The sequence below is a fragment of the Chamaea fasciata genome, unplaced genomic scaffold, assembly GCF_029207755.1.
Source record: "Chamaea fasciata isolate MVZ Bird 193981 ecotype frontalis unplaced genomic scaffold, bChaFas1.0.hap1 SCAF_576, whole genome shotgun sequence".
NCBI classification, from domain to species: domain Eukaryota; kingdom Metazoa; phylum Chordata; class Aves; order Passeriformes; family Sylviidae; genus Chamaea; species Chamaea fasciata.
The window spans coordinates 4,916-28,435 of record NW_027094661.1 but is presented as its reverse complement, the minus strand read 5'-3'; the positions used below and the strand labels follow the sequence as shown (position 1 = coordinate 28,435).

Here is a 23,520-nt window from a genome sequence, read left to right as displayed (position 1 = left end):
GGGATTTGGGGAAAAGACGCCGGGAGCCCGCTGTTCCTGCGGTTTGTGTCCCCAAATCCCTTTTTTTGGATTTCTCTGTCCCCAAATCCGTTTCTCCTCTTTTTGGTGTCCCCCAATCCTTTTTCCCGTTTTTTTATTGTCTCCAAATCCCTTTTCCCGGGATTTTTATATCCCTTAGCATCTTCCCAATCCCTTTTCCCGTTTTTCCTGTCTCCAAATCCCTTTTCTCACGTTTTTTGTGTCTCCCAATCCATATTCCCACGTTTTTTCTGTTCTCAAATTCCTTTTCCCAGTTTTTTGCGTCCCCAAATCCCTTTTCCCTTTTTTTTTGTCTCCAAATCCCCTTTTCCCAGTTTTTTGTGTCCCTTTATGGATCCCAACCTCCTTTTCCCGGTTTTTTCTGTCTCTTTATGGATCCCAATCCCCTTTTCCTGTTTTTTTTGTCTCTCTACGGATCCCAATCCCCTTTTCCCGTTTTTTTCTGTCTCTCCATGGATCCCAACCTCCTTTTCCCGGTTTTTTCTCTCTCTTTATGGATCCAAATCCCTTTTCCCGGTTTTTTCTCTCTCTTTATGGATCCCAATCCCCTTTTCCTGTTTTTTTCTCTCTCTTTATGGATCCCAATCCCCTTTTCCCGGTTTTTTCTCTCTCTTTATGGATCCCAATCCCCTTTTCCCGGTTTTTTCTCTCTCTTTATGGATCCCAATCCCCTTTTCCCGGTTTTTTCTCTCTCTTTATGGATCCCAATCCCCTTTTCCCGGTTTTTTCTGTCTCTTTATGGATCCCAATCCCCTTTTCCTGTTTTTTTGTGTCCCTTTATGGATCCCAACCTCCTTTTCCCGGTTTTTTCTCTCTCTCTACGGATCCCAATCCCCTTTTCCCGATTTTTTCTGTCTCTCTACGGATCCCAATCCCCTTTTCCTGGTTTTTTCTCTCTCTCTATGGATCCCAACCTCCTTTTCCCACCTTCTTCATATCCCCAAATCCCTTTTTTTTCCCCCCCATTTCTCTACATCCCTCAACCCCGTTTTTTCCCCGGGAATTTTTCCATCCCCCCGGCTAACTAACTCCACGAATCCCGAGTGAATTTTCCCCCTTTTTTTTTTTTCCCCCTCTCCGCGTTTTCCCAGCTCTCCTGGCGGGTCTGACGGGCGCAGGAGGAGGAGGAGGAGGAGGAGGAGGAGCTCACCAAGTCCCGGCCGTCTCCTCGGTGTCCCAACCGTCGGCGTACGCTCCCGACATTCCCACCACCATCGTCCCCATCCCCCACCACCCGTCGGTCATCTCGGCCCCGCTGCTGAAATCCCTGCAGCATCCCGGCGTTCCCAACAATCCGGGAATTCCCGGCAACAATGCCGGCAGCAATCCCAGCCCCGCCGCCCTGGCCGCTCCCGCCGCGCCCAGCCAGCCCGTGGCCAAGGTGAGGGAGGGGAAAATTGGGAATTCCGGGGCGGGAATTTGGGATTTGGGGTGGGAATTCCCAGCCAGCCCGTGGCCAAGGTGAGGGAGGGGAAAAGTCGGGAATTCCGGGGGCGGGAATTTGGGAATTTTGGGGGAATTTGGGGTGGGAATTTGGGATTTGGGGCGGGAATTCACAGCCAGCCCGTGGCCAAGGTGAGGGAGGGGAAAATTGGGAATTCCGGGGGGGAATTTGGGATTTGGGGCGGGAATTCACAACCGGTTAGTGGCCAAGGTGAGGGAGGGGAAAATTGGGAATTCCGGGGGGGAATTTGGGAATTTTGGGGGAATTTGGGGTGGGAATTTGGGATTTGGGGTGGGAATTCCCACTCGGCTCGTGGGCAAGGTGAGGGAGGGGAAAAGTCGGGAATTTTGGGGGATTTTGGGGATGGAATTTGGGATTTGGGGTGGGAATTCCCACTCAGGTCGTGGTGAGAGAGGTGAGAGAGAGGAAAAATTGGGAATTCTGGGGCGGGAATTTGGGATTTGGGATGGGAATTCCCACTCAGGTCGTGGTGAGAGAGGTGAGAGAGAGGAAAAATTGGGAATTCTGGGGCGGGAATTTGGGATTTGGGATGGGAATTCCCACTCAGGTCATGGTGAGAGAGGTGAGAGAGAGGAAAAATTGGGAATTTTGGGGGGTTTTGGGTGGGAATTTGGGAATTTTGGGGAGTTTTGTGGTGGGAATTTGGGATTTGGGATGGGAATTCACACTCGGGTCGTGGCCAAGGTGAGGGAGAGGAGAAGTCGGGAATTTTGGGGGATTTGGGGTGGGAATTCCCGCTCAGGTCGTGGTGAGAGAGAGGAAAAATTGGGAATTTTCGGGGTTTTGGGGATGGAATTTGGGGCTTTTGGGATGGAATTCCGAGTGGGAATGTGGGGGTGAGATTGGGATTTGGGATGGAATTGTGGCTGGAAATGCGGAGTCTAGGGAAGAAGGATTTGGGATTTGGGGAATTTGGGGTGGGGGGGATTTGGAATTTTCACGGCCGGAAAAAAGGCGTGAAGCGAAACGGCGACACCACCACGGCCACCGACCCCAAAACCCTTCGGTTCTTCCCAAAAACCCCAAAATCCTTCAATTCTTCCCCAAAAAACCCCGAAAATCCTTCAATTCTTCCCCAAAAAACCCCAAAATCCTTCAATTCTTCCCAAAAAACCCCAAAATCCTTCAATTCTTCCCAAAAAACCCGAAAATTCTTCAATTCTTCCCCCAAAACCCCAAAATCCTTCAATTCTTCCCCAAAAAACCCCAAAATCTTTCAATTCTTCCCAAAAAACCCCAAAATTCTTCAATTCTTCCCCAAAAAACCCCAAAATCCTTCAATTCTTCCCAAAAAACCCCAAAATCTTTCAATTCTTCCCAAAAAACCCCAAAATCCTTCAATTCTTCCCCAAAAAACCCCAAAATCCTTCAATTCTTCCCAAAAAACCCCAAAATCTTTCAATTCTTCCCCAAAAAACCCCAAAATCCTTCAATTCTTCCCCAAAAAACCCCAAAATTCTTCAATTCTTTCCCAAAAACCCCAAAACCCTTCAGTTTTTGCCCAAAAAACTCCCCAAATTCTGAAATTTCCCCCCGAAAACCCCAAACTGCCCCAAAATCCTTCAATTCTTCCCCAAAAAACCCCAAAACCCTCAAATTTCTCCTCCAAAACCCTCAGAAAACCCCCGAATCCTTAAATTTTTCCCTGAAAATTCCCAAAAAATCTCCAAATGTTGGAATTTCTCCTAGAAAAACCGAAAAGCCTTAAATTTCCCCCCAAAAATCCCTAGAAAAGCCAAAAATCTCCTGGTTTTCCCCCCAAAAAATCCGTAAAAAACCCCAAATCCTTAAATTTCTCCCCAAAAAAACCCCAGAAAAGCCGAAAATCTTCAATTTTTCCCCCAAAAAACTCCCCAAAACTCCCAAAATTCTGAAATTTCTGCCCCAAAACCCCAAACACCCCCAAATCCTTCAATTTTTCCCCCCAAAAATCCCTAAAAACCCCCAAATCCTTTAATTTCCCCCCCGAAAAAACCCCAGAAAAGCCGAAAATCTTTCGATTTTCCCCAAAAAAACCCCAGAAAAACCAAAATCCTTTAATTTCCCCCCCAAAAAAACCCCAGAAAAGCCGAAAATCTTTCGATTTTCCCCCAAAAAACCCAGAAAAACCAAAATCCTTCAATTTTTCCCCCCAAAAATTCCCCGAAATCCTAAAATTCCTGCTTTTTTTTCGGTCCAAACGGCAGAAAAAAGGCGTGAAGCGAAAAGCCGACACCACCACTCCCACCACCGACCCCCAAACCCTTCGATTCTTCCCCAAAAAACCCCAAAACCCTCAAATTTCTCCTCCAAGACCCTCAGAAAACCCCCGAATCCTTAAATTTTTCCCTGAAAATTCCCAAAAAATCTCCAAATGTTGGAATTTCTCCTAGAAAAACCGAAAAGCCTTAAATTTCCCCCCAAAAATCCCCAGAAAAACCAAAAATCTCCTGGTTTTCCCCCCAAAAAATCCGTAAAAAACCCCAAATCCTTAAATTTCTCCCCAGAAAAACCCCAGAAAAGCCAAAAATCTTTTGATTTCCCCCCCAAAAAACCCAGAAAAACCTAAATTCTTCAATTTTTCCCCCCAAAAATTCCCCGAAATCCTAAAATCCCTGTTTTTTTCGGTCCAAACGGCAGAAAAAAGGCGTGAAGCGAAAAGCCGACACCACCACTCCCACCACCACCGCCATCATCGCCACCAACCCCAAAACCTTTAAATTTCCCCCAAAAAACTCCCCAAAACTCCCAAAATTCTGAAATTTCCCCCCAAAACCCCAAACACCCCCAAATCCTTCAATTTTCCCCCCAAAAATCCCTAAAAACCCCCAAATCCTTTAATTTCCCCCCCGAAAAAACCCCAGAAAAGCCGAAAATCTTTCGATTTCCCCCCCAAAAAACCCAGAAAACCCAAAATTCTTCAATTTTTCCCCCCAAAAAACCCCAGAAAAGCCGAAAATCTTTCGATTTCCCCCAAAAAACCCGGAAAAACCAAAATTCTTCAATTTTTCCCCCAAAAATTCCCCGAAATCCTAAAATCCCTGTTTTTTTCGGTACAAACGGCAGAAAAAAGGCGTGAAGCGAAAAGCCGACACCACCACTCCCACCACCGACCCCCAAACCCTTCGATTCTTCCCCAAAAAACCCCAAAACCCTCAAATTTCTCCTCCAAGACCCTCAGAAAACCCCCGAATCCTTAAATTTTTCCCTGAAAATTCCCAAAAAATCTCCAAATGTTGGAGTTTCTCCTAGAAAAACTGAAAAGCCTTAAATTCCCCCCCAAAAATCCCTAGAAAAGCCAAAAATCTTTTGGTTTTCCCCCAAAAAATCCGTAAAAAACCCCAAATCCTTAAATTTCTCCTCAAAAAAACCCCAGAAAAGCCAAAAATCTTTTGATTTTCCCCCAAAAAACTCCCCAAAACTCCCAAAATTCTGAAATTTCCCCCCGAAAACCCCAAACAGCCCCAAATCCTTCAATTTTCCCCCCAAAAATCCCTAAAAACCCCCAAATCCTTTAATTTCCCCCCGAAAAAACCCCAGAAAAGCCAAAAATCTTTTGATTTTCCCCCAAAAAACCCAGAAAACCCAAAATTCTTCAATTTTTCCCCCCAAAAAACCCCAGAAAAGCCGAAAATCTTTCGATTTTCCCCCAAAAAACCCAGAAAAACCAAAATCCTTCAATTTTTCCCCCCAAAAATTCCCCGAAATCCTAAAATTCCTGCTTTTTTTTCGGTCCAAACGGCAGAAAAAAGGCGTGAAGCGAAAAGCCGACACCACCACTCCCACCACCGACCCCCAAACCCTTCGATTCTTCCCCAAAAAACCCCAAAACCCTCAAATTTCTCCTCCAAGACCCTCAGAAAACCCCCGAATCCTTAAATTTTTCCCTGAAAATTCCCAAAAAATCTCCAAATGTTGGAATTTCTCCTAGAAAAACCGAAAAGCCTTAAATTTCCCCCCAAAAATCCCCAGAAAAACCAAAAATCTCCTGGTTTTCCCCCCAAAAAATCCGTAAAAAACCCCAAATCCTTAAATTTCTCCCCAGAAAAACCCCAGAAAAGCCAAAAATCTTTTGATTTCCCCCCCAAAAAACCCAGAAAAACCTAAATTCTTCAATTTTTCCCCCCAAAAATTCCCCGAAATCCTAAAATCCCTGTTTTTTTCGGTCCAAACGGCAGAAAAAAGGCGTGAAGCGAAAAGCCGACACCACCACTCCCACCACCACCGCCATCATCGCCACCAACCCCAAAACCTTTAAATTTCCCCCAAAAAACTCCCCAAAACTCCCAAAATTCTGAAATTTCCCCCCAAAACCCCAAACACCCCCAAATCCTTCAATTTTCCCCCCAAAAATCCCTAAAAACCCCCAAATCCTTTAATTTCCCCCCCGAAAAAACCCCAGAAAAGCCGAAAATCTTTCGATTTCCCCCCCAAAAAACCCAGAAAACCCAAAATTCTTCAATTTTTCCCCCCAAAAAACCCCAGAAAAGCCGAAAATCTTTCGATTTCCCCCAAAAAACCCGGAAAAACCAAAATTCTTCAATTTTTCCCCCAAAAATTCCCCGAAATCCTAAAATCCCTGTTTTTTTCGGTACAAACGGCAGAAAAAAGGCGTGAAGCGAAAAGCCGACACCACCACTCCCACCACCGACCCCCAAACCCTTCGATTCTTCCCCAAAAAACCCCAAAACCCTCAAATTTCTCCTCCAAGACCCTCAGAAAACCCCCGAATCCTTAAATTTTTCCCTGAAAATTCCCAAAAAATCTCCAAATGTTGGAGTTTCTCCTAGAAAAACTGAAAAGCCTTAAATTCCCCCCCAAAAATCCCTAGAAAAGCCAAAAATCTTTTGGTTTTCCCCCAAAAAATCCGTAAAAAACCCCAAATCCTTAAATTTCTCCTCAAAAAAACCCCAGAAAAGCCAAAAATCTTTTGATTTTCCCCCAAAAAACTCCCCAAAACTCCCAAAATTCTGAAATTTCCCCCCGAAAACCCCAAACAGCCCCAAATCCTTCAATTTTCCCCCCAAAAATCCCTAAAAACCCCCAAATCCTTTAATTTCCCCCCGAAAAAACCCCAGAAAAGCCAAAAATCTTTTGATTTTCCCCCAAAAAACCCAGAAAACCCAAAATTCTTCAATTTTTCCCCCCAAAAAACCCCAGAAAAGCCGAAAATCTTTCGATTTTCCCCCAAAAAACCCAGAAAAACCAAAATCCTTCAATTTTTCCCCCCAAAAATTCCCCGAAATCCTAAAATTCCTGCTTTTTTTTCGGTCCAAACGGCAGAAAAAAGGCGTGAAGCGAAAAGCCGACACCACCACTCCCACCACCGACCCCCAAACCCTTCGATTCTTCCCCAAAAAACCCCAAAACCCTCAAATTTCTCCTCCAAGACCCTCAGAAAACCCCCGAATCCTTAAATTTTTCCCTGAAAATTCCCAAAAAATCTCCAAATGTTGGAATTTCTCCTAGAAAAACCGAAAAGCCTTAAATTTCCCCCCAAAAATCCCCAGAAAAACCAAAAATCTCCTGGTTTTCCCCCCAAAAAATCCGTAAAAAACCCCAAATCCTTAAATTTCTCCCCAGAAAAACCCCAGAAAAGCCAAAAATCTTTTGATTTCCCCCCCAAAAAACCCAGAAAAACCTAAATTCTTCAATTTTTCCCCCCAAAAATTCCCCGAAATCCTAAAATCCCTGTTTTTTTCGGTCCAAACGGCAGAAAAAAGGCGTGAAGCGAAAAGCCGACACCACCACTCCCACCACCACCGCCATCATCGCCACCAACCCCAAAACCTTTAAATTTCCCCCAAAAAACTCCCCAAAACTCCCAAAATTCTGAAATTTCCCCCCAAAACCCCAAACACCCCCAAATCCTTCAATTTTCCCCCCAAAAATCCCTAAAAACCCCCAAATCCTTTAATTTCCCCCCCGAAAAAACCCCAGAAAAGCCGAAAATCTTTCGATTTCCCCCCCAAAAAACCCAGAAAACCCAAAATTCTTCAATTTTTCCCCCCAAAAAACCCCAGAAAAGCCGAAAATCTTTCGATTTCCCCCAAAAAACCCGGAAAAACCAAAATTCTTCAATTTTTCCCCCAAAAATTCCCCGAAATCCTAAAATCCCTGTTTTTTTCGGTACAAACGGCAGAAAAAAGGCGTGAAGCGAAAAGCCGACACCACCACTCCCACCACCGACCCCCAAACCCTTCGATTCTTCCCCAAAAAACCCCAAAACCCTCAAATTTCTCCTCCAAGACCCTCAGAAAACCCCCGAATCCTTAAATTTTTCCCTGAAAATTCCCAAAAAATCTCCAAATGTTGGAGTTTCTCCTAGAAAAACTGAAAAGCCTTAAATTCCCCCCCAAAAATCCCTAGAAAAGCCAAAAATCTTTTGGTTTTCCCCCAAAAAATCCGTAAAAAACCCCAAATCCTTAAATTTCTCCTCAAAAAAACCCCAGAAAAGCCAAAAATCTTTTGATTTTCCCCCAAAAAACTCCCCAAAACTCCCAAAATTCTGAAATTTCCCCCCGAAAACCCCAAACAGCCCCAAATCCTTCAATTTTCCCCCCAAAAATCCCTAAAAACCCCCAAATCCTTTAATTTCCCCCCGAAAAAACCCCAGAAAAGCCAAAAATCTTTTGATTTTCCCCCAAAAAACCCAGAAAACCCAAAATTCTTCAATTTTTCCCCCCAAAAAACCCCAGAAAAGCCGAAAATCTTTCGATTTTCCCCCAAAAAACCCAGAAAAACCAAAATTCTTCAATTTTTCCCCCCAAAAATTCCCCGAAATCCTAAAATTCCTGCTTTTTTTCGGTCCAAACGGCAGAAAAAAGGCGTGAAGCGAAAAGCCGACACCACCACTCCCACCACCGACCCCCAAACCCTTCGATTCTTCCCCAAAAAACCCCAAAACCCTCAAATTTCTCCTCCAAGACCCTCAGAAAACCCCCGAATCCTTAAATTTTTCCCTGAAAATTCCCAAAAAATCTCCAAATGTTGGAATTTCTCCTAGAAAAACCGAAAAGCCTTAAATTCCCCCCCAAAAATCCCTAGAAAAGCCAAAAATCTCCTGGTTTTCCCCCCAAAAAATCCGTAAAAAACCCCAAATCCTTAAATTTCTCCTCAAAAAAACCCCAGAAAAACCAAAAATCTTCAATTTTTCCCCCAAAAAACTCCCCAAAACTCCCAAAATTCTGAAATTTCTCCCCCAAAACCCCAAACAGCCCCAAATCCTTCAATTTTCCCCCCAAAAATCCCTAAAAACCCCCTAATCCTTTAATTTTCCCCCCTAAAAACCCCAGAAAAGCCGAAAATCTTTCGATTTTCCCCAGAAAAACCAAAATTCTTCAATTTTTCCCCCCAAAAATTCCCCGAAATCCTAAAATTCCTGCTTTTTTTTCGGTCCAAACGGCAGAAAAAAGGCGTGAAGCGAAAAGCCGACACCACCACTCCCACCACCACCGCCATCATCGCCACCAACGCCGCCGTCGCCGCCGGCCAATCGTCCCCTTCGACCGAAACCCCCAAAGCCGCCAAAATCCCGGCGCGGCGCGAGAGCGGCCGACCCATCAAACCGCCCAAAAAAGATCTGCCCGATTCCCAACAGCACCAAACGTCCAAGAGGGGGAAACTCTCGGAGCAGCTGAAATATTGCAACGGCATCTTGAAGGAGCTGCTGTCCAAGAAACACGCCGCCTACGCCTGGCCCTTCTACAAACCCGTGGACGCGTCGGCCTTGGGGCTGCACGACTACCACGAGATCATCAAGCATCCCATGGATCTCAGCACCATCAAGGTGGGAGCGGGTTCTCGGGAGTTTGCCCGAAATTTGGGGGGTTTTGGGGATTTTTTGGGATTTTTCTGGATTTTTTCGGGGTTTTTTTGGCGTTGTTTTAGGAGGTTTTTGGGGGTTTTTAGGGATTTTTTGGGGTTTTTTAGGATGTTTTTTTGACATTGTTTTAGGAGGTTTTTGGGGGTTTTTAGGGATTTTCTGAGATTTTTTGGAATTTTTTAAAGGATTTTTTTAGGCTTTTTGGGGGAATTTTTTAGGATTTTTTGGTGTTTTCTTGGATTGTTTTGCTGTTTTTCAGGTGTTTTTTGGGGATTTTTAAAGGATTTTTGAGGGTTTCTTTTGCATTTTTTAGATTTTTTTTTTAAGATGGTTGTGAGTTCTTTTGGCATTTTTTAGGGATTTTTTGGCATTTTTTAGGGTTTTTTTGGGGGAATTTTAAAGGGATTTTTGGGGTTTGGGCCCTTCTACAAACCCGTGGACGCGTCGGCCTTGGGGCTGCACGACTACCACGAGATCATCAAGCATCCCATGGATCTCAGCACCATCAAGGTGGGAGCGGGTTCTCGGGAGTTTGCCCGAAATTTGGGGGAGTTTTGGGATTTTTAGGGATTTTTTTGGATTTTTTAGGGGGTTTTTTGGCATTTTTTCGGGGGTTTTTTGGGGGATTTTCAGGAATTTTTTAAGGTTTTTTAGAACTCTTCTCAGGGATTTTTTAGTCTGTCTTCGGGGATTTTTTGGAATTTTTTTCAGGTATTTTTAAAGGATTTTTTGGGTTTTTTTGTGGATTTTTTTTATATTTTTAGGGTTTTTTTGGGATTTTCTGAGGTTTTTTTGGGATTTTTGGGGCTTTTTTTGGCTTTTTTTTGGTATTAGGGTTTTGTGGCTTTTTGGGGAATTTTAGGATTTTTTCAGGCAATATCTCAAGGATTTTTTGGGATTTTTTGGAATTTTTTAGGGTTTTTTTGGGGGATTTCAAAGGGATTTTTGGGGTTGGGGCCGTTCTATGAGCCAGTGGACGCGTCGGCCTTGGGGCTGCACGACTACCACGAGATCATCAAGCATCCCATGGATCTCGGCACCATCAAGGTGGGAGCGGTTTCGTGGGGGATTTTTGGGAATTGTCCCGAGATTTGGGGATTTTTTTGGCACTTTTTAGGGATTTTTTTGGGGTTTATTTGGCTTTTTTTTTAACTTTAGTATTTGGAAGGATTTTTTTAGGATTTTTTAGGATTTTTGGAGGATTTTTTGGATTGACGCTTCCATGACCCCCATGACCTCTCATGACCCCGTTGACCCTTCTGTGACCCCGTTGACCTCTCCATGACCCCGTTGACCCATCCATGACCCCGTTGACCCTTCTGTGACCCCGTTGACCCTTCTGTGACCCCGTTGACCCATCCATGACCTCATTGCCCTTCCCGGGATCCTGTTGATCATTCAACGGCCCCACTGACCCTTCCATGACCTCGTTGACCCTTCCATGATGTTATTGACCTCTCCATGACCCCATTGACCCTTCCATGACCTCATTGACCTTCCCAGGATCCTGTTGACCATTCAATGACCCCACTGACCCTTCCATGACATTACTGACCTTTCCATGACCCCACTGACCCTTCCATGACCCCGTTGACCCTTCCATGACCCTGTTGACCTTTCCATGACCCCGTTGACCTTTCTATTTACCCATTGACCCTTCCATGACCCCACTGACCCTTCCATGACATTACTGACCTTTCCATGACCCCGTTGACCCTTCCATGACCCCGTTGACCCTTCCATGACCTCATTGACCTTCCCAGGAACCTGTTGACCATTCAATGACCTCACTGACCCTTCCATGACCCCACTGATCCTTCCATGACCCCGTTGACCCTTCCATGACCTCATTGACCTTCCCAGGAACCTGTTGACCATTCAATGACCTCACTGACCCTTCCATGACCCCGTTGACCTTTCCATGACCCCATTGACCTTTCTGTTATCCCATTGACCCTTCCATGACCCCGTTGACCTTTCCATGACCATTCCAAGACTTCATTGACCATTCAACGACCCCTTTGACCATTCCATGACCTTTCCATGACCCTCTTGACCTTTCCATGACCCCGCTGACCTTTCCATGACCCCGTCGGCCATTTTAGGCCTCCCCCCCATGTGACTTTCCCGCCGTTTTCCCCCCTCAGAGGAAGATGGAGAACCGGGATTACCGCGACGCGCAGGAATTCGCCGCCGACGTCCGGTTGATGTTCTCCAACTGCTACAAGTACAACCCGCCCGACCACGACGTGGTGGCCATGGCCAGGAAACTGCAGGTGAGCCATTCCCAGAATTCCCGGAAATTCCCAAAGAAACACCCCAGAATTCTGGGAAAAGAAAAAAAAAAAAAAATTGGGGATTTTTCGGTCGGAATTCGGGGTTTTTTGGCATCGGGGTTTTGGGGGTTTGGGGGTTGCGTTGGGAGGTGAAATGGGGAAAAATTCAGGGAAAAAATACGGGGAAAATTTAGGGAAAAAAAATCAAATTCGGGGGGAAAAATCGAGAAAAAATCAGGGAAAAAAAAAAAAAAAAGAGGAAAAAAATGGGGGAAGAAATCCAGAAAAAATTCCGAAGAAATAAAGGGGAGAAATCGAGAAAAATCAGGAAAAATTGGAGGAAAAAACCAGGAAAAATGGGGGAAACAAAGGGAGGGAAATCGTGGGGGAAAATCAGGGAAAAATCAGAAAAAATTGGAGAAAAAGATCCCAAATTTCCCCAAAAAACCCCCCCAAGAATCCAAAAAAATCCCTAAAAAATCCCCCAAATCCCCCCAAATCCTCCCTAAAACTCCCCCAAAATTCCCGCCCCAAAAATCCCCAGAAATTCCAAAAAAATCTCCCAAAATCTCCAAAAAATTCTCAAAATTTCCCGTAGAATTCCCAAAAAAGTCCAAAATTTCCCAAAATTTCTTGCTCAGGACGTGTTTGAGTTCAGCTGCGCCAAGATGCCGGACGAGCCGCGGGAGTCGGGCGGTTCCCAAAATCCCCCAAAAATCCCAAAAATTCTCAAAAAATCCCCAAAAATCCCCCAAAAATCCTCAAAAAATCCCCAAAATTCTCAAAAAATCCCGAAAAATCCCCAAAAATTCCCAAATTTTTCCCCAAATCCCACAGGTTTCCCCAAATCTTTTTTCCCAGAACGTGTTCGAGTTCAGCTACGCCAAGATGCCGGACGAGCCGCCCGAGTCGGGCGCTTCCCAAAATCCCCAAAAAATCCCAAAAATCCTCAAAAAATCCCCAAAATTCCCCCCAAAATCCCCAAAATTCCCCAAAAATCCCAAAAAATCCCCAAAATTCCCCAAAAATCCCCAAAAAATCCCCAAAATTCTCAAAAAATCCCCAAAAATCCCCAAATTTTTCCCCGAATCCCACAAATTTCCCCCGAATCTTTTTTCCCAGGACGTGTTTGAGTTCAGCTACGCCAAGGTGCCGGACGAGCCGCCCGAGTCAGGCGCTTCCCAAAATCCCCAAAATTCTCAAAAAAATCCCCCAAAAATCCCCCAAATTCTCCAAAAATCCCCAAAAATCCCCAAATTTTTCCCCGAATCCCACAAATTTCCCCCGAATCTTTTTTCCCCAGGACGTGTTCGAGTTCAGCTACGCCAAGGTGCCGGACGAGCCGCCCGAGTCGGGCGCTTCCCGAAATCCCCAAAAATCCCCCAAAAATCCCAAAAAAATCCCCCCACATCCCCAAAAATTCGCCAAAATTTCCCAAAATCCCACAAAACTTCCCCAAATCTTTTTTCCCAGGACGTGTTCGAGTTCAGCTACGCCAAGATGCCGGACGAGCCGCCCGAGTCGGGCGCTTCCCAAAATCCCGAAAATTCTCAAAAAAATCCCCCAAAAATCCCCCAAATTCTCAAAAAATCCCCAAAAATCCCCAAATTTTTCCCCGAATCCCACAAATTTCCCCCGAATCTTTTTTCCCCAGGACGTGTTCGAGTTCAGCTACGCCAAGGTGCCGGATGAGCCGTGGGAGTCGGGCGCTTCCCGAAATCCCCAAAAAATCCCAAAAATCCTCAAAAAATCCCCAAAATTCTCCAAAAATCCCCAAAAATCCCCAAATTTTTCCCCGAATCCCACAAATTTCCCCCGAATCTTTTTTCCCCAGGACGTGTTTGAGTTCAGCTACGCCAAGATGCCGGACGAGCCGCCCGAGTCGGGCGCGGCGTCGGCGCCGCTGCCGCTGCCCAAGTCGTCGTCGGAGGACTCGTCGAGCGACGAGGACGACGACGACGACGACGAGGACGAGGACGAGGACGAGGAGAGTTCCACGGAGACGTCCTCGGAGAGCGAGGAGAGCTCCGACTCCGAGGAGGAACGGGCCAACCGGCTGGCGGAGCTGCAGGAGCAGGTGCGGAGGGAACGGGGGGGAAATTGGGGGAGTTTGGGGGAAAACGGGGAAAAGTTGGGGGGAAAACAGGAAAAAGGTGGGAAATTGGGGGGAAATGGGGAAAAGTTGGGGGGAAATACAGGAAAAAGGTGGGAAATTGGGGGAAAAACGGGGAAAAGTTGGGGGGAAATTGGGGGAAAACAGGAAAAAGTTGGGGGGAAATTGGGGGAAAAAACAGGAAAAAGTTGGGAAATTGGGGGAAAACGAGGAAAAGTTGGGGGGAAATGGGGGGAAAAACAGGAAAAAGGTGGGAAATTGGGGGAAAAATGGGGAAAAGTTGGGGGGAAATTGGGCGAAAATTAGGAAAAAAACAGGAAAAAATTGGGGGGAAAACGGGAAAAAGTTGGGAAATTGGGGGAAAAAAACAGGAAAAAGTTGGGGGGAAATTCAGGGAAAAAATTAGGGAAATTGGGGAAGATTTGGGAATAAAACAGGAAAAAATTAGGGGGAAATTGGAGAAAAAGCAGGAAAAAATGGGGGAGGAATTCGGGAAAAAACTGGGAGAAAATCGAGGGAAAAATGGGAAAAAATTGGGGGAAGAAGTGGGGGAAAAAATTAGGGAAATTTGGGGGGAAAAGTGGGAAAAATACGGGGGAAAATCAAGGAAATTGGTGAGAAAATTGGGAAAAAATCAGGAAAATTGGGAGAAAATTCTAGAAAAGTTGGAAAAAAATCAAAATAATTGGGAGAAACGTTGGGGGAAAAAAAACAGGAGAAAGTTTGGGAAAAAGGAGGGAGAAAAATGAGAAAAAAAATCAGAAAAAATCACAGAAAAATCGAAGAAAAAAATCAGAAAAAAAAAAGGGAAAATCATGAAAAAATCAGAGAAAAATGGGAGAAAAAAAAGGAAAAAATGGGAAAATTGTGAAAAAATCGGAAAAAAGAAAAAAGGGAAAATCAGGAAAAATCAGATAAAATGGGAAAGGAAAAATCGGGAAAATCATGAAAAAATCAGAGAAAAATCGGGAAAAAATCAGGAAAAAATGGGAAAATCAGGAAAAAAATCGGGGAAAAAAACGGGAAAAATCAGAAAAAATCGGGGAAAAGAAGGAAAAAGGAAAATTGGGAAAAATCAGAAAAAATTGGAAAGGAAAAATCGGGAAAATCATGAAAAAATCTGAGAAAAATCGGGAAAAAAAATCAGGAAAAACCGGGAAAATCAGGAAAAAAATCGGGGAAAAAAACGGGAAAAATCAGAAAAAATCAGGGAAAAAAAGGAAAAGGAAAATCGGGAAAAATCGAAAAATTGGAAAGGAAAAATTGGGAAAATCATGAAAAAATCAGAGAAAAATCAGGAAAAAAATCAGGAAAAAACGGGAAAATCAGGAAAAAATAAAAAAAAAAAGGGGAAAAATCAGAAAAAATCGGGGAAAAAAAGGAAAAGGAAAATCAGGAAAAATCGAAAAATTGGAAAGGAAAAATTGGGAAAATCAGAGAAAAATCAGGAAAAAAATCAGGAAAAATCGGGAAAATCATGAAAAAGAGAAAAATTGGGAAAAAAATCAGGAAGAAATGTGAAAATCAGGAAAAAATGATAAAAAAAAGGGAAAATCATGAAAAAATCAGAAAAAATTGGGAAAAAAAGGGAAAAAAGGGAAAATCAGGAAAAATCAGATAAAATTGGAAAGGGAAAAAAATCATGAAAAAATCAGAGAAAAATCGGAAAAAAAATCAGGAAAAAACGGGAAAATCAGGAAAAAAAAAGTCGGGGAACAAACAAACGGGGAAAAACTGGGGGCAGCCCCATTTTTCCGGGAATTCCGGCGCTGATTCCCCCTCCACAGCTGCGGGCGGTGCACGAGCAGCTGGCCGCCCTCTCGCAGGGCCCCGTGTCCAAACCCCGGAAGAAACGGGAGAAGAGGAAGAGGAAGAAGTCGGAGAAGCACAAAGGGAGGCCGGGCGCCGACGAGGAGGCGCGCGCGCGGCAGGCGCAGCTCCGGCGCGCCAGGAAAACCGGGGCTGCGTCCAAGTGAGATTTGGGGGAATTTTCGGGAATTTTCGGGAATTTTTTGGGAATTTTCGGGAATTTTTTTGGATTTTTTTGCGGTTTAGAATGGAGTTTTTGGGGTTTGGGATGGAGTTTTTCGGGATGAGGGCGCGGCAGGCGCAGCTCCGGCGCGCCAGGAAAACCGGGGCTGCGTTCAAGTGAGATTCCTGGGGATTTTTGGGAATTTTGGGGGATTTTTGGGAATTTTTTGGGAATTTTCGGGAATTTTTTGGGATTTTTCTGCGGTTTAGAATGGAGTTTTTGGGGTTTGGGATGGAGTTTTTTGGGATGAGGGCGCAGCAGGCGCAGCTCCGGCGCGCCAGGAAAACCGGGGCTGCGTTCAAGTGAGATTCCTGGGGATTTTTGGGAATTTTGGGGGATTTTTGGGAATTTTCGGGAATTTTCGGGAATTTTTTGGTGTTTGAGATGGATTTTTCGGGGTTTGGGATGGAGTTTAGGGGGTTTGAGGTCGGTTTTTTGGGATTTGGGATGGAGTTTTGGGGTTTGAGATGGGTTTTTGGGATGAGGGCGCGGCAGGCAGAGCTCAGAAGGGCCCGGAAAACTGGAGGTGGATCCAAGTGAGTTTTTGGGGAGTTTTGGGGGTGTTTTCTCGGGATTTAGGATGGATTTTTGGGCATTTGGGATGGATTCTTTGGGATTTAGGACAGGATTTTTTTGGGGATTGATTTTTTGGGATTTTCTCAGGGTTAAACAATAAAAAAAAACCCAAAATCATGGAAAAAAGACCCATAAAAACCAGGAATAAAACTCCCTAAAAACCCCCAGATTTTATTTTTCCTCCAGAAATTCCAAGAAATGCTCCAAAGCTCCCCTCCCTCCCCCCCCTTCCTCCCTGCTGGGCTCGGAGGGAGGAAAACTGGGAAAGAGGATCAAAAAATCCTCCAAAAATTGGGAAAAGGGACGAAAATAATGCTGAAAACTTGGGGAAAGGGATCAAAAAATCCTGGAAAAAACGGGGGGGGGAAAAGGGTGAAAAAGAATCCCTGAAAATGAGGAAAAGGGATGAAAAAAACTGGAAAAATCCCTGAAAAAATTTGGGGGAACACACGAAAAATCCCTTAAAAATTAGAGAGAAACAACAAAAAATTCCCTTAAAATTAGGGAGAAACGATAAAAAATCCCTTAAAATTAGAGAGAAACAGCAAAAAAATTCCCTAAAAATTAGGGAGAAACAACAAAAAAATCCCTTAAAATTAGAGAGCAACAACAAAAAAATTCCCAAAAAATTAGGGAGAAATGATAAAAAATCCCTTAAAATTAGAGAGAAACAGCAAAAAAATTGCCTAAAAATTAGGGAGAAACAGTAAAAAATTCCCTAAAAATTAGAGAGCAACAACAAAAAAATTCCCAAAAAATTAGAGAGAAACAGTAAAAAATTCCCTAGAAGTTAGGGAGAAGCAATAAAAAATCCCTTAAAAATTAGAGAGAAACAACGAAAAAATTCCCTAAAAATTAGGGAGAAACAACGAAAAAATTCCCAAAGAATTAGGGAGAAACAGTAAAAAATTCCCTAAAAATTGGGAGAGAAGCAACAAAAAATTCCCTTAAAATTAGAGAGAAACAGTAAAAAATTCTCTAGAAGTTTGCACAAAATGACGAAAAACCCCCCAAAAATCCCGAAAAAACCAGAAAAAAAAATATTTTAATGATTTATTTTTATTCTTCCTTCCAGAAACTCCAAGAAATCCTCCAAAGCTCCCCTCCCCGGCCCGCCTTCCTCCCTGCTGGGCTCAGAGGGAGGAAAAGGGAGGAAAAAACCCCCAAAAATTGGGACAGAGGGATGAAAACATCCCTGAAAAAAAATCAGCAAAGTGGATGAAAAAATTCCGAGAAACAGGGAAAAGGTGACAAAAAAAAAACTCCCGAAAAAATCAGGAAAAAATGACAAAAAAATCCTGAATAATTGGGAAAAGGGATGAAACCATGGAGGGAAGTGTTTAAAGAGACGCCCCTCAAAAAACCAGGAGAAAGCGACAAAAAATTCTCAAAAAGTTGGGAAAAAAAAAAAAAAAAAAACCTGACGAAAACCCGCCTAAAATCGCCGGCAAAAAGCCCCAAAAAACGGGAATAAAACCCCTTAAACCCCACAATTTTTATTCTTCCTTCCAGGAACTCCAAGAAATCCTCCAAAGCTCCCCTCCCCGGCCCGCCTTCCTCCCTGCTGGACTCGGAAGAAGAGGAAGAATCCAAGCCCATGACGTACGACGAGAAGCGGCAGCTGAGCCTGGACATCAACAAGCTGCCCGGCGAGAAGCTGGGCCGCGTGGTTCACATCATCCAGTCGCGCGAGCCGTCGCTGCGCGACTCCAACCCCGAGGAGATCGAGATCGACTTCGAGACCCTCAAGCCCTCCACGCTCAGGGAGCTCGAGCGATACGTGCTCTCGTGCCTGAGGAAGAAACCGCGGAAACCCTACAGCGAAAGTGAGCGGGGCGTTGGGGGGTTTCTGCATTTTTCCCCATTTTTTCGGAATTTTTCCCAATTTTTTCTGAATTTTTTCCGATTTTTTTCCGATTTTTTCTGAATTTTTTCTGATTTTTTTCCAATTTTTTCTGATTTTTTCCCAATTTTTTCCCATTTTTTCTGATTTTTCCCAATTTTTTCTGAATTTTTTCTGAATTTTTTCTGATTTTTTCCCGATTTTTTTCTGATTTCTGATTTTTTTCTGATTTTTTCCTGATTTTTTCTGATTTTTTCTGATTTATTCTGATTTTTTCCCGATTTTTTTCCCGATTTTTTTTTCCAATTTCTTCTGAATTTTTTCCGATTTTTTTCTGATTTTTTCCGATTTTTTCCCAATTTTTTCCCGATTTTTTTTTCCAATTTCTTCTGATTTTTTTCCGATTTTTTCTGATTTTTTCCGATTTTTTTCCCGATTTTTTTCTGAATTTTTTCTGATTTTTTCTGATTTTTTTCCTGATTTTTTCTGATTTTTTTCTGAACTTTTTCTGATTTTTTCCCAATTTTTTCTGATTTTTTTCCGATTTTCTCAGAATTTTTTCTGATTTTTTACTGATTTTTTTCCGATTTTCTCTGAATTTTTTTCTGATTTTTTCTGATTTTTTTCCGATTTTTTCTGAATTTTTTCTGATTTTTTTCTGATTTTTTTTCCGATTTTCTCTGAATTTTTTCTGAATTTTTTCTGATTTTTTTCTGATTTTTTTCTGATTTTTTCCCGATTTTTTTCCCGATTTTTTTTTCCAATTTCTTCTGAATTTTTTCCGATTTTTTTCTGATTTTTTTCCGATTTTTTCCCGTTTTTTTCTGATTTTTTTCAATTTTCTCTGGATTTTTTCTGATTTTTTTGACTTTTTTCCTGATTTTTTTCTGATTTTTTCTGATTTTTTTCTCCTTTTTTTCTCCTTTTTTTCTGATTTTTTCTGTTTTTTTCTAATTTTTTTCCCAATTTTTTTGTGATTTTTTTCTTATTTTCTCTGAATTTTTTCCGATTTTTTCCGATTTTTTTTCTGATTTTTCTCTGATTTTTCTGTGATGTTTTCCCAATTTTTCCGTATTTTTTTACCCAATTTTCCTCGTTCTTAGGGAATCTTTAGGGGATTTTGGGAGGTTTTTGGGATTTTCTGAGATTCTGGGCTTTGGGAAGGTTGGGAGCTCGAGCGATACGTGCTCTCGTGCCTGAGGAAGAAACCGCGGAAACCCTACAGCGAAAGTGAGGGGGGCAGAGAACGGGGGGGTTGGGGATTTTTTGCATTTTTTTCTGATTTTTTCCCCATTTTTTCTGAATTTTTCCCAATTTTTTCTGAATTTTTTCCCATTTTTTTCTGATTTTTTCCGATTTTTTCCCGATTTTTTTCTGATTTTTTCCCGATTTTTTCTGAATTTTTTCTGAATTTTTCCCCATTTTTTCTGATTTTTCCCAATTTTTTCTGAATTTTTTCTGATTTTTTCTGATTTTTTCCCGATTTTTTTCTGATTTCTGATTTTTTTCTGATTTTTTCCTGATTTTTTCTGATTTTTTCTGATTTTTTCCCGATTTTTTTCCCGATTTTTTTTCCAATTTCTTCTGATTTTTTTCCGATTTTTTTCTGATTTTTTTCCGATTTTTTTCCGATTTTTTTCTGATTTTTTTCCAATTTTCTCTGAATTTTTTCTGATTTTTTTCTGATTTTTTTCTGATTTTCTCTGAATTTTTTCCGATTTTTTTCTGATTTTTTTTCTGATTTTTTTCTGATTTTTTTCCAATTTTCTCTGAATTTTTTCTGATTTTTTTCCGAATATTTTTTTTTCTGATTTTTTCTAATTTTTTTCTCCTTTTTTTTTCTGATTTTTTCTGATTTTTTTCAGATGTTTTTGTAATTTTTTTTCTAATTTTTTTCCCTATTTTTTTCTGATTTGTTCCCTTTTTTTTCCTGTTTTTTCAATCATTTTTCCCAATTTCTTTGGGATTTTCCCCCCCATTTTTCCCAGTTTTTCCTGATTTTGTGATTTTTCCAGAATTTTCTCTGATTTTTCTGTGATGTTTTCCCAATTTTTTCCTTCGTTTCCCCAATTTTCCCCCATTTTTTCCTGTAATATTCCCTATTTTTCCCCAATTTTTTTTCTCTAATTTTCCCAATTTTTTCCCAATTTTTTCCTGATTTTCCCCAATTCTTTTCCCACTTTTCCCTGACTCTTTTCCCATTTTTCCAGCCCTGAAGAAGCCGGTGGGGAAGACGAAAGAGGAGCTGGCGCTGGAAAAAAAACGGGAATTGGAGAAGCGGCTCCAGGACGTCAGCGGGCAGCTCAACTCGGCCAAGAAACCCCCAAAAAAGGGTCAGAAATCCGGGAATTTTGGGAATTCTGGGAATTCAGAATTGGGTGGGCAGCTGAATTTTGGCGAAAAATCCCCGAAAAAAAGGTCAAAATTTGGGATTTTTGGGGAATTTTGGAAATTTTGGGCGGGCAGCTCAACTCGGCCAAGAAACCCCCAGAAAAGGGTCAGAAATCCGGGAATTTTGGGAATTCTGGGAATTTTGGGAATTCTGGGAGTTCAGATTTGGGTGGGCAGCAGAACTTTGGCAAAAAATCCCCCAAAAAAGGTCCAAATTTCTGGAATTTTGGGAATTTTGGGGATTTGGGAATTCGGGATGAGGATTTTTGGGATTGGAGTTGGGAATTCCAGGTCCTGGAATGTTTTGGGATTGGAATTCCGGGTGCCGGCGTTGGGAATTTCAGGTGCCAGGAAGGAATTCTGGGGTTACAATTGGGAATTTCAGGTCCCACAATGTTTTGGCGTTGGAATTTTTCCTGAGATTTTCAGGATCCAAATCCCAAGTTTTCTCCAGGATTTTTGGGATCCGAATCCTCAAATTTCCCGGGATTTCTGGGATCTGAATCTCAATTCTTTTTCCTGTGATTTTCAGGATCCAAATCCCGAATTTTTCACGGGTTTTTTGGGATCCGAATCCCGAATTTTCCTGGGATTTTTCGGGATCCAAATCCGGGTTTTTTCCTGAGATTTTCAGGATCCAAAATCCCGAATTTTTCCTGAGATTTTTGGGATCCAAATCCCGAATTTTCCTGGGATTTTTCGGGATCCAAATCCTGAATTTTTCCCAGGTTTTTTGGGATCCGAATCCCAAATTTTCCTGGGATTTTTCAGGATCCAAATCCTGAAATTTTCCTGGAATTTTTTGGGATCCAAATCCCGAATTTTCCTGGGATTTTTCGGATCCAAATCCCGAATTTTTCCTGGGTTTTTTGGGGATCCCAAATCCCAAATTCCCCTGGGATTTTTTTGGATTGGGATCCCGAGTTTTTCGCAGGATTTTCGGGATCCAAATCCTGACTTTTCCCCCCCCGTTTCTCCCTTTCCCTTCGGCAGCCAACGAGAAGCCGGAGTCGGCGCAGGCGGCGGCGGCGTCGCGGCTCAGCGCCTCCAGCTCCAGCTCCGACTCCAGCAGCTCCAGCTCCTCCTCGTCCTCCTCGGACACCAGCGACTCCGACTCCGCTTAGCCCGGCCCGGGGGGGGGTGGGATGAGACACAAAAATATTCCTGGGGGAAAAAAAACAAAAAAAAACAAAACAAAAATTCCCAGGGGAAAAAAAAAAAAAAACACAACAAAAAAATTCCCAGAAAAAACGGCCCCGGAATGGGAAAAAAAAAAAAAAATGGTGGGAAAATGGGGTTGGAGGTGGAGTTCTGGGAAGAAAATCCCGGAGGTTGGAGGAGGTTTTCCTTGGAGAAAGCAAAAATTCCTTGGAGGAAACCAGAATTTCCTGGAGGAAAAGAGAATTTTCTGGAAAAGAAACGGCCCGGAAATGGATAAAGACGGCGGGGGAAAAATGGAATTGGAGGTGGAATTCCGGGAAAAAAATATCCCTGGAGGTTGGAAATTGGAAAAAGCAAAAATTCCCTGGGAAAATAACAAAATTTCTTGGGAAAAACGGCCCGGAAGTGGAAAAAAAAAAAAAAAGGTGGGAAAATGTGGAAGGAGAAGAGAAATCCGTGGAATAAACGGGATCGGCGGTGGGATTCCCGGAGGAAATTCCCTGGAAATGGAAAAATTCCCTGGAAAAAGCCACAAAATTCTTTGGAAAAGATGTGAGGAATGGAAAATTCCAGGGAAGACGGGGACGGAAATGGAAAATTTCCTGGAAAAAACCAGCAGGAAATGAAGAATTCCGAGGAAAAATCGGTGGGAATTGAGAATTTCCGGGAAAAAACATCAGAAATGGAAAAATTCCTGGGGAAAAACGGCCAGAAATGGAAAATTCCGGGGACGAAACATCAGAAATGGAAAATTCTGGGTGAAAAGGAGCAGAGAACGGAGAATTCTGGGTGAAAAAACTGTCAAAAATGGAAAATTCCGGGAGAAAAACGCCGGAAAACGGAAAATTCCAAGGAAAAAAAAAAAAAACCAACGGGAGAACTGGAGAAACTTCTGGGATAAAGAAGAAACAAAAAACCACCAAAATCCAAATTCCCGGGAGAAAATCCGGATTTTTTGGGGGAAAAATCCGCGGGACCGGAACTGAGCTGAGCTGGGAATTCTCCTCCTTTATTCCCTTCAAATAAAAATTCCCGATTTTTCCTTTTCCCTCCCCCCCCCCCCCAAACAAAAAAAAATCTTTTCCCCAGCACGGACTTGAAAAAAAAAAAAAACAAAACCGCAGAAATTTGGGGGATTTTCCCGGATTTTTCCGGGATTTTTCCCGATTTTCCCTTTTTTTTCCCTTTTTTTTAGTTTAAGGGATTTTATTTTGATTTTTTTTTTGGTGTTTTTTGGGGGTTTTTTTTTGTTTTGTTTTACCGGAGGTTTTTTTTTTTTTGGAGTGAGGGCATAAAAAACGGGATGAGAATTAAAATTATTGGGGGTTTTTAAGGAAAAAAAAATGGAAAAAATAATTAAAAAAAAAAAAGTGGAAAAACGGGAAAAAAAAGGGGGAAAAAAAATTAAAAATTCCTTTTAAAAAATTCGTTTTTAAATCTGAAAAAAACTGGGAAAAGGGGCGGGAAAAATTCCACAATTCCGAGGGGAGGGGAGGGATGGGGGGAGAAAAAAAAAAGGAAAAAAAAAAAAAGGAATTTTTCCAATTCCCTTTTTTTTTCCTCCAAAAAAGACAAAAAAAAAATTAAAAATTCCCTTTTTTTTTTTTTTTTTTCAAGAAAAAAAATTTAATGAATTAATTTATTTGAGGGGAGAAAAATAATAAAAAACTGGGAGAGAGAAAAAAAAAAATTCCAAACCCCTCCAGGAAAAAAAAAAAATCCTGGGAAATAATAAAATAAAATTAATAAAATACGGGAGGGGTCGGAATTTTTTTTATTATTATTTTTACTTTGGAATTTTTTTATTTTAATTAATTATT

The 23,520-nt window shown here is 42.3% G+C and overlaps 1 protein-coding gene across 2 annotated transcripts in view; it reads left to right on the top strand.

Annotated features, from left to right (window-relative positions):
- Nucleotides 1-23,290, top strand: part of LOC136305694 (bromodomain-containing protein 2-like) — a 37,626-nt gene extending 14,336 nt beyond the window's left edge. Inside the window, exons 5-13 of one of the 2 annotated variants that reach the window (XM_066209003.1) lie at nt 1,131-1,311; nt 1,363-1,420; nt 8,892-9,272; nt 11,456-11,584; nt 13,419-13,661; nt 15,524-15,669; nt 17,818-18,131; nt 20,359-20,481; nt 21,533-23,290. In XM_066209003.1, coding sequence (XP_066065100.1) covers nt 1,131-1,311; nt 1,363-1,420; nt 8,892-9,272; nt 11,456-11,584; nt 13,419-13,661; nt 15,524-15,669; nt 17,818-18,131; nt 20,359-20,481; nt 21,533-21,663 — 1,706 coding nt within the window. In that variant the 3' untranslated portion in view covers nt 21,664-23,290. Of the gene's footprint in view, nt 1-1,130; nt 1,312-1,362; nt 1,421-8,891; nt 9,273-11,455; nt 11,585-13,418; nt 13,662-15,484; nt 15,670-17,817; nt 18,132-20,358; nt 20,482-21,532 lie in introns of both variants that reach the window. The other variant, XM_066209002.1, reaches the window with a different exon arrangement.
- The last annotated feature ends 230 nt before the right edge of the window (nt 23,291-23,520 follow it).